The sequence below is a fragment of the Esox lucius genome, chromosome 12, assembly GCF_011004845.1.
Source record: "Esox lucius isolate fEsoLuc1 chromosome 12, fEsoLuc1.pri, whole genome shotgun sequence".
NCBI lineage: Eukaryota > Metazoa > Chordata > Actinopteri > Esociformes > Esocidae > Esox > Esox lucius.
In genome coordinates, this window is record NC_047580.1 from 33,117,135 (window position 1) to 33,130,668 (window position 13,534).

A 13,534-nucleotide genomic window follows, 5' to 3' on the forward strand; every position below is an offset into this window, starting at 1 on the left:
CATGACATCATAAAGCACATAGGGGTCATTTGTAAATATGTTTACTGAACTAATAGCATGAAAGACAAAATGACATGTACAGGTAGTTTTAAGTTAATATTTCAAATATGCCTGAAATACTCCCCAGTGAAACTTTCTCGCCGGTCCGTCTACCAGTTTGCATTGACTTGTAGTCATAATCACTTTATAGACACTCAGTAGTCAAATTTTTTGACCCCTCTTTTTTACAGTCCTTCTTCAACTACGTCATGTTCAAGAGTTTTCTTGGATGCACAGGTGCCTCATGTCCCCCCACAGCATTTTGATATGATTGGGACTTGGGCTTTGATTTGGCCATTCCATTTAGTCTTTTTGAGCCTTTTTGTTGTAGCTATGCTTGTGTATTTTGGATAATTTTCCTGTTCAGCTACAGCTTTTGGACAGATGGCCTCACATTCTGCTCAATAACTCTCAGGTACAATATGGAATTCATGGTTGACTCAATGATGGCAACCTGTGACAGCAAAACAGTCCCAAACCATATGTCCACCTGCTCCATGTTTTACGGTACACGGTTCTTAATTTCGAAGACTGTGTTACAAATTTTTTGAGGAAAAAAGACAGCCAGCTGTTGGGTTGAATTTGGTTAAGACAGTGTATTTAATTACTTGGAAATTGCTTTGTAACCCTTCCCAGGCTAATGGGCATCAATAATCTTTTGAGGGCCTCAGATAGGTCTTTCAGTCTTGATATGATGTTACCACACATCTATATGGTTAAGACTAAACCAGACCAAGTTTCTAATCTTTTTGGAAGGCTGGACCCCTCCCAAGCTCCTCCGTAATGACTTGCTAATCATTTGCACCTGTTTTGATGCATTATAATTTATCATCTGCCACATAAGAACATTACATTTGTTGAAAAGTATATTTTGAGAGATATGTAAAATTAGGTTATCAATAAATGTGGTTCCAAAATAGTGTCAAAATATATAAAGGAATGACTGTGTATACACACACCTATTCATTTTTCCTCTAATTGCGGTTGGCTGAGACCTAACCCAGAAATCTGTTACCTATTTCCTCGACATTAACCTTAACCTCAGTACGATCCACCTGGGATCATCCCAGCGTACACTTGACTTTCCCCTAATGCCTAACCAGTAATGCCCAGACCTAGAATTAACCCAAGTTATAATACTGTGCCCAGTTGTACAGCGTTCCGTCAATATAACCCCCAAGCTGAAATCAAATTTTCCTTTGTGGGGACCTGCCAAAAAAACCTAGTGGGGACAGATTTTTCTGTTTTTATTATCTGTGTTGTTGTGGAAATTTCTATGCACAATGTATTCTCTCTGAGTAAAGGACTGAGTCCCACTGTTAAGATAGGTACAGGAATGTGTGGGACCTGGTATTTGCATAGGGGACATCTATTGTCTGTCCAGATGCAGATCAATGGGTTTTAGGACAGGATAGGAGAAGATACAGCAAGGGGGCAGTAAGGCCAGTTGGCCCCTTTGGGTAAACATTATTGCAGGAAGGATAAGGTGGGGGAAGATAGCATTTGACGTGTGTGATAGAACAAAGGGAAAGGTGTTTGATTGACATGAAACAGATGGCAGCATCTTACCACACCCCTTCTTCCTATGTAATAAATACTGTCGAAATGATGTTTTTATTTAGAAACTATCCACCGTTACTTTGTAACCTGTATACTTTCTCCTTGCAAGCAAGATTAAAACCGTTTATTGCGCAATTGATTTCTCCTGTCTTACCTACCATTTTCATAGAACTTTGGAATTTTAGAAATTGCCATCACAGTGTACACATAGACCTGAATGTGACTCACAAACACATTGAAAAAAAGACAAAATGAACTTAATAAAATTTAATAAACGGGTTGCATTCAAGAGTTTACAGAAAAACAAAAATGCATCAGAATATAAAAGTGACTTTTCAAACAAAGACCCTTAATAGTAAGTTAAACAGGCACAGTACATTGCCAGACACAAATGCTAAATAAATGTGTTGTCCATCGTGCTACAAACATCATTTTCTCATGAAAAAGGTTGTATAAAATACAATCCCTGTACAAACAACAATACCGAAAACTCACTAAAAAGCAGGGTTGGGGCCAATTCCATTTCAATTCAGTAAATAAACTAAATAAAGTTCTACAATTGGAATTGGACCTGGTTGAGAAGTGCTTCCAAACATGTAGTAACAAAGATAATTTTTCAAATATGTGTAATTGTTTAAGTTTAGAATCTGTATGCTTGGCTTCTATGATGTAGAAAGTTTTAACAAAATGGCAAAAGAGGCAAAACTGAATGTACTATCACTCGATAAAACATTCGAAACATAGAAAAGAAATGCTCTGCTGTACAAACAAAGTATTTACTATCTCTTCTGGAAATTGACCAAGTATTATGTAAAACAACAACAACAACAAAAAAGAACAGAGATACCGATCTAAGATCAGTTTTCAGTTTTGCCTTTGATCATATTAAATATGATAATACGGACAGATCCTAGATCATATACAGGCCCACAATGCAACAGTTCCAGAAAAACCAATGTTTCACATCTTTCTTGCGCCGTGCCGCAATACCATCAGGCACTGCAGCCATTCACAGAGCTGGGTCTAGAAGTTGGGGTGTCAAGGGGTTATAGTTAATTCAAAGCGACACCATTATGGAGGAACCACAGTTTTTGTTTATAACGTGGTTCAGTAAGGACCAGGAGGTGTTGGGAGGTCACAGTTTTATACATTTTGGGTATGAAATGGCTGCCGTGAAGTCACCAAGGAGCCAGAAAATGATAGGTCAGTGATGGCAGATGCGTTGGGGTTCCCTCGTAAATTGTGATCCAGAAAAACGCCACTTAAATCCAACCGGTTACTATTCGCATTCGAAGGAGAGTATGTGGCTGTTGGCAATCCTGGTGGCGTAGCTGGGTGTTGGGTGGAGGGGGTGACACAGGGGAGGGGGTAGGCGAAGCGTGGCTGCGGGGTGCAGGCGCTACGAAACACGGACCATTTGGGCTACGGAGTCTTCTCCTGCCTGGGCTGCCAGCTCGGCCTGTTGCTGTGGGACAGGAGAAGAGGGGTCACACACATCCCAGCGTTTCCCACCCTCACCAGGAGCGCACAGAAGAACCTGGCAAGGACTCCTCACTAGATTGTATTCTGTTGGCTACTGGAGAGGAGGCCCTGGACTCATTCTACTTGTGGTTCTGACTCCTCAGCTCTCTTACCTGGGCCAAGGCCAGGGCCATCTCCTCCCGCTCCTTGGGTGAGAAGAAGCGTCCTCCATCGCCCCTTTTGCGCTGCATGGCATGCCGGTGACGGGACTCATGCAGGTATTTCTACAACACAGAAACAGAGACGTCGGTTACTAATAACGCTGATATATACTCTCAGTAGCACAACTCTAATCTGTAACACCAAACCCGCCTCCGACACCAAACCCCCCTCCGACACCAAACCCCCCTCCGACACCAAACCCCCCTCCGACACCAAACCCCCCTCCGACACCAAACCCCAACCAGGCGACTCACCCTCCTCTCCTTGGGGATCTTGCCCTCTGCCTCCAGCTTGGCACGGGCCTGCCTCCTCTTGAGGATGCGGTGGTACTGTTTAGCATTGACATACAGAGGCTCCTCCTCCAACATCTCGGCACCAGGGAGAGGAATGCGCTGCATGGCAGGAACCGCCCCCCCACTGGGCATCATCTGATGGACACATTTGAGGAGGGGGGAGAGAATGGAATGCTGGTGAGAAAGGCCGGAAAGGAGAGAAATACCGAGCATTGTACAGAGAGACAGACGTAATAACGGAGGGCCTTACCATGACCATGGAATAACGGAGGGCCTTACCATGACCATGTAATAAAGGAGGGCCTTACCATGACCATGTAATAAAGGAGGGCCTTACCATGACCATGTAATAAAGGAGGGCCTTACCATGACCATGTAATAAAGGAGGGCCTTACCATGACCATGTAATAAAGGAGGGCCTTACCATGACCATGTAATAAAGGAGGGCCTTACCATGACCATGTAATAAAGGAGGGCCTTACCATGACCATGTAATAAAGGAGGGCCTTACCATGACCATGTAATAAAGGAGGGCCTTACCATGACCATGTAATAAAGGAGGGCCTTACCATGACCATGTAATAAAGGAGGGCCTTACCATGACCATGTAATAAAGGAGGGCCTTACCATGACCATGTAATAAAGGAGGGCCTTACCATGACCATGTAATAAAGGAGGGCCTTACCATGACCATGTAATAAAGGAGGGCCTTACCATGACCATGTAATAAAGGAGGGCCTTACCATGACCATGTAATAAAGGAGGGCCTTACCATGACCATGTAATAAAGGAGGGCCTTACCATGACCATGTAATAAAGGAGGGCCTTACCATGACCATACCACCAGCGTTCATCATGTTGCCTGAAACGGGCAGGGTGACGGTGACGGTGCCTTGCTGGCCGCTGTTGGTGGTGGTGGTGTTGGCGCCCTGAACGATCTGGGCCCCCGCCAGGCTCCCGGCCGGGATGGTGATCATACCTGAGGAGAAGCAGACTCCTTATCACCACCACCTACACCATCACTATCGTCATCAGGTTCAGGAAGCGGCGGACAACGCAAGTGAAGGCTGGTGTGCTAGTGGCAATGGTGAACATGACAGGTGAGAGACTGCGCAAGCCTTTCTGGGGGCATTCGCTAGGTTGTGTGTGTGTGTGTGTGTGTGTGTGTGTGTATATATGTGTATGTGTGTGTGTAGTAAACATACCCTGTTGCAGGACGGTGCCGTCTGCGTTGACTGGCTGGTAGACAATGGTCTGTCCATCAGCTGTCTGAGCCAGCTGTTGACCCTGCTGCAGCTGTATCTGCTGGCCCTACAGAGAGACAGAGGTCAGGTCACACAGGGTCATCTGTATCTGCTGGCCCTACAGAGAGACAGAGGTCAGGTCACACAGGGTCATCTGTATCTGCTGGCCCTACAGAGAGACAGAGGTCAGGTCACACAGGGTCATCTGTATCTGCTGGCCCTACAGAGAGACAGAGGTCAGGTCACACAGGGTCATCTGTATCTGCTGGCCCTACAGAGAGACAGAGGTCAGGTCACACAGGGTCATCTGTATCCGGTGGCCCTACAGAGAGACAGAGGTCAGGTCACACAGGGTCATCTGTATCCGGTGGCCCTACAGAGAGACAGAGGTCAGGTCACACAGGGTCATTTGTATCTGCTGGCCCTACAGAGAGACAGAGGTCAGGTCACACAGGGTCATCTGTATCTGCTGGCCCTACAGAGAGACAGAGGTCAGGTCACACAGGGTCATCTGTATCTGCTGGCCCTACAGAGAGACAGAGGTCAGGTCACACAGGGTCATCTGTATCTGCTGGCCCTACAGAGAGACAGAGGTCAGGTCACACAGGGTCATCTGTATCTGCTGGCCCTACAGAGAGACAGAGGTCAGGTCACACAGGGTCATCTGTATCTGCTGGCCCTACAGAGAGACAGAGGTCAGGTCACACAGGGTCATCTGTATCCGGTGGCCCTACAGAGAGACAGAGGTCAGGTCACACAGGGTCATTTGTATCTGCTGGCCCTACAGAGAGACAGAGGTCAGGTCACACAGGGTCATCTGTATCTGCTGGCCCTACAGAGAGACAGAGGTCAGGTCACACAGGGTCATCTGTATCTGCTGGCCCTACAGAGAGACAGAGGTCAGGTCACACAGGGTCAATTGTATCTGCTGGCCCTACAGAGAGACAGAGGTCAGGTCACACAGGGTCATCTGTATCTGCTGGCCCTACAGAGAGACAGAGGTCAGGTCACACAGGGTCATCTGTATCTGCTGGCCCTACAGAGAGACAGAGGTCAGGTCACACAGGGTCATGTGTATCTGCTGGCCCTACAGAGAGACAGAGGTCAGGTCACACAGGGTCATTTGTATCTGCTGGCCCTACAGAGAGACAGAGGTCAGGTCACACAGGGTCATTTGTATCTGCTGGCCCTACAGAGAGACAGAGGTCAGGTCACACAGGGTCATGTGTATCTGCTGGCCCTACAGAGAGACAGAGGTCAGGTCACACAGGGTCATCTGTATCTGCTGGCCCTACAGAGAGACAGAGGTCAGGTCACACAGGGTCATCTGTATCTGCTGGCCCTACAGAGAGACAGAGCTCAGGTCACACAGGGTCATCCGCTGTGGTCCACCCACAGATATAAAATGGACCTTTGACTGGCCATAATTGCCCAGGGAACAGAGAGGCAATGTTAGATCAGATTTCCTGGCCCCGCTGCACTCTAGCTACCCCCTCAGGCAACTTATGTGCAGGTAAAGGTAACGGAGTTTATCGGGTAAGTTAGCAGGTTGACAAAGATGACTTCCTGGTTGGAAGGAAAAAAGCAGTGGCTTAGAGGAAGACATACCGCGATGTTCAACGGTCCAATGAGACAAGGCCTTCGATACAAGTGACAATGACAAAATATGGGGTTAGTATAAAAAAAGGACAAATAAAATATCTTACTACGCATTTTCCATCGTCATCATAGGGCTGCATTGGAGCATGTAGAGTTGTGCTCATAAGTTTGCATACCCTGGCAGAAATTGTGAAAATTTTGGCATTGATTTTGAAAATATGACTGATCACACAAAAAACATATATATATATTTAAGGATAGTGATCATATGAAGTCATTTATTATCACATCGTTGTTTGGCTCCTTTTTAAATCATAATGATAACAGAAATCACCCAAACTGTGCTGAAGTTTCCATACCCTTGAATGTTTGGCCTTGTTACAGACACCCAAGGTCACACAGACAGGTGAAAATGGCAATTAAAATTTTTAAATTGCAATTAGTGTCTGTGTATAAATAGTTAATGAGTTTGTTAACTATCACATGGATGCACTGAGGAGGCTAGATACTGAGCCATGGAGACCAGAAAAGAACTGTCAAAAGCCCTGCGTAACAAGGTAATGGAACTTTATAAAGGTGGAAAAGGATATAAAAAGATATCCAAAGCCTTGCAAATGCCAGTCAGTACTGTTCAATCACTTATTAAGAAGTGGAAAATTCAGGGATCTCTTGGTACCAAGCCAAGGTCAGGTAAACCAGGAAAGATTTCAGCCAAAACTGCCAGAAGAATTGTTTGGGATACAAAGAACAACCCACAGGTAACCTCAGGAGAAATACAGGCTGCTCTGGAAAAAGACGGTGTGGTTGTTTCAAGGAGCACAATATGACGATACTTGAACAAAAATGAGCTGCATAGTCGAGTTGCCAGAAAGAAGCCTTTACTGCGTCAATGCCACAAAAAAGCCTGGTTACAATATGCCTGACAACACCTTGACATTACGCTGTAATTTGGAGTGATGAGACGAAAATAGAGCTTTATGGTCACAACCATAAGTGCTATGTTTGGAGAGGGGTCAACAAGGCCTATAGTGAACAGAATACAATCCCCACCGTGAAGCAGGCTAGGGAATCTTGTGAAAATCGATTGCAAGGTGAATTCAGCATGTTATCAGAAAATACTGGCAGACAATTTTCATTCTTCTGCACGAAAGCTGCACATGGGACGCAATTGGACTTTCCAGCATGACAATGACCCTAAGCACAAGGCCAAGTAGACTTTCCAGTGGTTACAGCAGAACAAGGTGAAGGTTCTGGAGTGGCCATCACAGTCTCCCGAGCTTAATATCGTCGAGCCACTCTGGGGAGATCTCAAAAATGCGGTTCATGCAAGACGACCAAAGACTTTGCCTGACCTTGAGGCATTTTGCCAAGACGTTTGGGCAGCTATACCACCTGCAAGAATTCGAGCCTCATAGACAACTATTATAAAAGGCTGCATGCTGTTATTGATGCTAAAGGGGGCAATACTCCATATTAAGAACTAAGGGTATGCCGAACTGACCCCTGTTCATGCTTTTGAACGGGGGTCACTTCATGTTTTTCTTTTTTGCCATGTTATGTTTTATGATTGTGCCATTCTGCTATGACCTACAGTTGAATGTGAATCTCACCAGAAATAAAAGACGTGTTTTGCCTGCTCACTCATGTTTCCTTTTATGTACAAATGGTACATTTATTACCAATTCTCCAAGGGTGTGCTAACCTTTGAGAACAACTGTATTTCAATGTGTGTATGTGTGATTGTTTGTGAACTGTGTGTGCGTGTGTGTGTACCTGGTTCTGTCCGGCTGTGATGGCTTGCTGCGGTTGCTGGATAATGATCTGCTGTGGCTGTCCCTGCTGTCCTCCCAACTGGATGGTCTGACCATTCTGTAACTGGATCTGCTGTCCACCCAGCTGGATGGTCTGACCGTTCTGCAGCTGGATCTGCTGTCCTCCCTGCAGCTGGATCTGAAAGAAACACATTAAATGAAACAACCGGGAAGAGCCACTGAGACTGCACCATGTCATTTGCCTTAGGTTCCAGAGGTCGTAGGTCAACGGTTTCCTCCAGACCTCTCTCTTACCTGTTGAAGGCCCTGCCCTCCAGACACAGGGACTTGCATTATGGTCTGTCCCTGTCCTCCTCCCATGGCCTGGACCATGATGGGTTGGCCTGACGATGTGATCAGCTGACCTCCGCTCACCTGCACCATCAGTGGCTGGCCCTGGACCTGCGGGCGGAGGAGGAAGAGGGTGGGGGTTGACACATCCACAACATGTCCAGTGTCCTGTAGCCGGCCAGAGATTCATGGAACGCCAAGCATGCCGTTCAGGCGCATGAAGTGACATTTGTGGCACACCACTGCTGCTTTCCGGGGATGTGAAACAATAAATGCACTCTGCCTTTCACTGAGCTGACAACAAACGCGCAGAACAGTGGCCAGAGGCTGCCAGCACCTGCACAGGACCATAGATGTCACGCCAAAAAAAATTTGCCTCACAGAGAACACCGACCGACATGCAGCTCGAAGCAGTGATTGCACAACGCATGCGTGGGTGGGCTCACGGCGCAGAGACACCGGTCGCCTCGGGGGACAGGGGTCATGCAGAGCACAGTGACGGTAACGTCACACCAGGTGACAACGTGACACGGGCCGGCGGTCACACCACTACCTGGAGCGTCTGCACCTGCTGGCCAGAGGCCGTCACTACGGGCGCGTCCGTCTGCAGCTGAACAGCCGTCACCGTGCCCTGAGTCTGCCGTAGGCAGCGTCAATGAACATCCAGAAGTCCCAGAGTTAGTTGACGGTACAATCAATAGAACATAAGCCTTAAAACCCATGATTATATTTGGAACCCAATAGTGGCTAATCGACTGAGGCTGAAAAAAAAGGTTCTGAACCTAACAAACCCCCGGTTTTTGAAAGTGAAAGCTCGTGACAGATAGATACCAACCTGTTGCTGAATCTGTCCGTTGGACGTCTGCACGACTATCTGCTCTCCGGTCGAGGTTGTGGCGGTGGTGTACTCCATGTTCAGCCGGCTAGTTTTAACCTTTCCTGTTGTTGATCAGTTACATGCGAGGCAGAGTGAGAAATTACAATGGAGAACAAAGACAGGTGGCAATGCAAACATTATTAGTGCCTTACTAGCAATCATGTCTGAGGTTGTGGTAGTAGCGACATAACGGGTCAGGAGGTTAATAGGATTGATTGACGGTTGGCACTACTGTATGGGACTACTAGCTAAATAGTAAAAATGTCTTGTGAGGAATAAAGAACGTAGTCAAAACGTACTAGCTAAATAGTAAAAATGTATTGTGAGGAATAACAAAGGTAGTCAAAACGTTTCCATGGTCCTCTCCCTTAGGACGTCACTGCAGCCTAGTGTAATAGCTGTGGAAGGGGTGTAGGCTTACATTAGCAGCACCATTCAGTGTGAGGCATATTCACGAAATTTATATAAATGGGCCCCTAAACAGGTCGCCTATAGAAACGATTTTACAAAACAGTGTTTTGGCGTAATTAAGCGAATCAATACAAACGTTCGCCTAAGTACAGTAACGTTCAATTGCTTGACGAACATCCAGTAACGTTTGATTTGGTTCGTCTTTTGTTGTTCTCTGGCTAGGTTGAGTAGCTAGCCTACCCAGCCTTTGTTTGATAACGCAAGCTAGCGAAAAGGGGCAAATATGACCTTAGCTAGCAAGCAGTACACCTAACCAGCTAGTACGTAAACAACAACGGTAAGTAGTTAGCTAGCCTGTAACGTATATAGAGAACATTTTGTTAAAGCGAACGTTTGCTTATGACATTAAAATCGGTACATACAAAACAGCACTTTACGTATTGGTTTTATTAAAAGCTAACGTTGCCTTTATCGTGCAACTACGTCTCTCAGACCCTCGACTAGCCAAATAGCTAGCGAGGAATTTGTTGCACTACAATCATAATGAAATAATTTGAGTTCAAAATTAGAACGTTGATCTGCTTCAACCTTCGATTCCTGTATTTTGTACTGTTAGTAATTTGGTTGGTCAATGACAAACCAATCCGTGCTGACAACTACCATAGCCTTCAATCCGGCTTCTCTTACCGTTTCTTCGCTGTCCGGTATCCCTCTGATTGGCTCCAGTACGTGGTTCTAAAGCCCAATCACCAAAGTGAGCGGACAAAATGGCGCAAATGAAACAACTGCGATGTCGAAGAGACGCATGTGATCGCTGAGACGAAGAAATGCGAAAATGGCCGATCGACAACTAGGCCGATTATGCAATATTTTTTTTACGTAATATTTCTCTACCAACTGATATAGCGAAATCAATTCATACAACTATGTATTAAATAATCGCCCGAAATGATGGGTTGTTTGTTATTTTCCACTCAGTATTGACATTCACTTATTTTGTTTTTTTAACACTCCGTTCCAATAGGTGGCAGAATTATGAAATGGTTTGCCACTCGCGACGAAGATGTTTGCGGAAGTGCTGCAATCTGTTTTCATTCCACGAGACAAACATATGTATCCAAAGCTAGCTAAATGGTCTTATTAGGGTGAGTAACATTGCTTATTATATCTACCTATAGCTTTAAAGTTATTAGTTAAGTGTTAAACAGGTAGTTTTTTGTGATACGTTGAGCTCTGAATGGGCTGTTGCAGAAAGAGTGTATGCAGATAGTGTATGTAGCTGTGGTCTTTCGCTCTGTATTTCAGTCAAGGTTACTACTTCAAGATCTGAACCGCAGAGGCTAGGATTGTTATGACGTTTCGGCCTCGCCCTCTAAGCACGGATACAGATATCCATTGCCCAGCGTTTCAAACGTTATGTCAGAATTCGCTGGGCACTTAACAAAAATACTCTACCCACCTGAACAAGATTTTGGCCAAGCAAATTATTAGAATTTTTTTAAACGAAATTATTCACGTTAGACGTGCTAGATAAATTAGCCAGTGTTCTCATCCTCTTTTTTTCTTCATCTATTAGTGTCTGGTGCTGAACGTTCAGAGTAGCAATGCTGTCTCTCAGGATGGTCGCCTTAGTGGCGTCCCGGCTGGGCCCACTGCCCAAGTCCTGTGTGAAGTCAGAACTGTCTTCTACATGGAGCTTCATAGTGTCTGCAAAAAGGAAGTGTAGTCGCCATGCCAACAGGGATGCCAACAGGGCCTGGACGGGCCCAAGTCACAGCCAGACTGGCAGAATCTCAGCCCAGGGAGAGAAAGTGAGTCTGGGGACATTTGAAGACAAGGATCCAGATATGGAGGATGTGGATGAGAAGATCCAGGCTGTGCTCAGGTAAGAGACATTTTCCCAGGGCTCCTCTGTGCGGTTTTGTCATCGTGATCAGGTGTTTGGTTTCAAGTCCTGGGGTACTGACAGTGCCCACAAGGTCAGTCAATCACCTGTTTTACAAATAAAAGCTGTGTTAGAAGGGAGCACAACAAAGACACTAAGATGCCTCCTACAGTAGCGGATTGAAATGTCAGTTAGGGACAAAAACATTCTACCAAGGGTGAACGATATGGTCCTACTTCACATCATACTCTCTGATTTTCCTCCACACTAATCCCTCCTATCTCACCTTCCCTGTGCAGTGAAGAGAGGCGGCGCCACAGGAAACTGAAGTACCATATCATTAAAAGGCAGATGTCTGAACCCGGAGCTCCAGAAAGGAGGCTTACCTGGGAAGCCATGGAGCAGATCAGGTGAGGACACGGTGATAGAGAAGACACTCATAGGTTCTGGGAGAGCACCGGCAGCTTCATTCCTGAAATGAAAAGTAATTTGCTAACCTCTACGACTACACAGGCTGGACATGGCCAGTGTTCTGTAAAAGCACTTGGTGGCAACTGCTGATGTAAAAATGGCTTCATAAAATACATTTGATTGATTGATTGACATGGCAGAACAAGGTCATCAGGAGGGATCAGCCAATGATGTTGGATGTCCATATAGTCTCTTAACTACACTAGGAGCCTTCAGGGAATGCTTGTGAAGCAGCATTGAACAGGCCAGACTGAGATTTGAGGTTTCACAAGGTAGTGGAAGAAGTTAAGTGTCCTCATTTAGTTTTTCTTACAATCAAAAATGAAAATGTAGATTAGCTGTATATGTAATTTTTCTAGGTGCCTCCCCTCATGGCCATAGTTTTCCTTTCATCATATGGATGCTTCTGACAAGAAAAGGGCAGTAATCACAGATAAACAGCAAGAGAGCCCTTATAAAAAGTTGTTTTGGCAGGACAGTCTAGTCTCCAGAAAAAAGTGCATGTTTTCCAGACTAATGTGTGCAAATTCACTCTTTCATCTGCCAGATATCTGAAGCGGGAGCTCCCAGAGGAGTGGACCATTGACCGTCTGGCCGAGGGCTTCTCCGTCCACCGCGACGTCATTCTCAGAGTCCTGAAGAGCAGGTTCACCCCCACCCCAGAAAGGAGGGCCAAGCAGGACGCCAGCGTGTGGGCCAGGTTGAGACAGCAGGCCCTGAACTGGGATGGAGCTCCAGGGGGGATGGGCAGGCAGCAGCTGGCTGGAGGTACTGTGGGGAAAGGCATGCAGCTGGCTGGAGGTACAGTGGGGAAAGGCATGCAGCTGGCTGGAGGTGGAGGTACTGTGGGGAAGGGCATGCAGCTGGCTCTGCCTGGAGGTGGAGTGGTAGGCAGCTGGCATAGCGATACACCAGCCACGCTACCCACAGAAAGTGGCGATGGAGAACTGGTCTCCCTGTCTGGTCAGAGTCTGACAGCCCAGGAGTACCCCAGTCAGCTCTCCGTGTCCCCAGCCTGGCACAGCCGACATGCGTCAGTGCCACGGCACCCTCAGCAGGAAGAGGAGAGCGCTGCCGAGCACAGTATGTCGGGAGAGATTCAGGAAGACTTCTGGCTGGACGAGAGGTGGGATGGAAAGGTGTTTTCTGAGGATGAACTGGAGGAACTGATGGTGTCAGCAAAACCCTCGCTTGTGGTTCAGAAGGGAACAGAGTTTTTTGACAGTGACGGGAATTTCTTGTACAGAATCTGATGTTGAGATTTCTATAGTTTTTGTTCAGTGATTTATAAAATGCATTAGTGTCTATCTGAAAATGCCAGGAATTGATCATGCTGTATACTAAATAAAGTACTATTTACAATGGATGTG

The 13,534-nt window shown here is 46.2% G+C and overlaps 2 protein-coding genes across 11 annotated transcripts; one reads left to right on the forward strand and one right to left on the reverse strand.

Annotated features, from left to right (window-relative positions):
- Positions 1-1,851: 1,851 nt before the first annotated feature.
- Positions 1,852-10,766, reverse strand: nfyal (nuclear transcription factor Y, alpha, like). Of its 10 annotated transcripts, none has more exons than XM_034296035.1 (10): positions 10,496-10,766; positions 9,356-9,459; positions 9,071-9,157; positions 8,485-8,631; positions 8,192-8,368; positions 4,781-4,886; positions 4,406-4,572; positions 3,537-3,710; positions 3,234-3,344; positions 1,852-3,064 (listed from the first exon to the last, which is right to left on the reverse strand). In XM_034296035.1, the coding sequence occupies exons 2-10, from the start codon at positions 9,431-9,433 to the stop codon at positions 2,999-3,001; spliced, it is 1,113 nt and encodes a 370-aa protein (XP_034151926.1). In that variant the 5' UTR covers positions 9,434-9,459; positions 10,496-10,766; the 3' UTR covers positions 1,852-2,998. The 10 variants fall into 10 exon arrangements, with proteins under 10 accessions (XP_034151926.1, XP_034151927.1, XP_034151930.1 ...); XM_034296036.1 differs by lacking the exon at positions 10,496-10,766 and adding an exon at positions 10,231-10,318; XM_034296039.1 differs by lacking the exon at positions 10,496-10,766 and adding an exon at positions 10,275-10,296.
- On the forward strand, positions 10,059-13,530 carry ngrn (neugrin, neurite outgrowth associated). Its single transcript, XM_020052077.2, has 5 exons — positions 10,059-10,145; positions 10,833-10,953; positions 11,385-11,693; positions 11,993-12,103; positions 12,712-13,530. The coding sequence occupies exons 3-5, from the start codon at positions 11,413-11,415 to the stop codon at positions 13,415-13,417; spliced, it is 1,098 nt and encodes a 365-aa protein (XP_019907636.2). The 5' UTR covers positions 10,059-10,145; positions 10,833-10,953; positions 11,385-11,412; the 3' UTR covers positions 13,418-13,530.
- The last annotated feature ends 4 nt before the right edge of the window (positions 13,531-13,534 follow it).

Excerpts from the sequence above, each read along its gene's own strand:
- nfyal (XM_034296032.1), bottom strand. Across the intron at positions 9,158-9,355 it reads ACGGACAGATTCAGCAACAG|ACTCAGGGCACGGTGACGGC; the intron begins GTTGGTATCTAT and ends TGCCTACGGCAG. Across the intron at positions 3,345-3,536 it reads AGATCCCCAAGGAGAGGAGG|AAATACCTGCATGAGTCCCG; the intron begins GTGAGTCGCCTG and ends TCTGTGTTGTAG.
- ngrn (XM_020052077.2), top strand. The coding sequence starts at position 11,413 with ATGCTGTCTCTCAGGATGGTCGCCTTAGTGGCGTCCCGGCTGGGCCCA. Across the intron at positions 11,694-11,992 it reads AAGATCCAGGCTGTGCTCAG|TGAAGAGAGGCGGCGCCACA; the intron begins GTAAGAGACATT and ends TTCCCTGTGCAG. Across the intron at positions 12,104-12,711 it reads GAAGCCATGGAGCAGATCAG|ATATCTGAAGCGGGAGCTCC; the intron begins GTGAGGACACGG and ends TTCATCTGCCAG.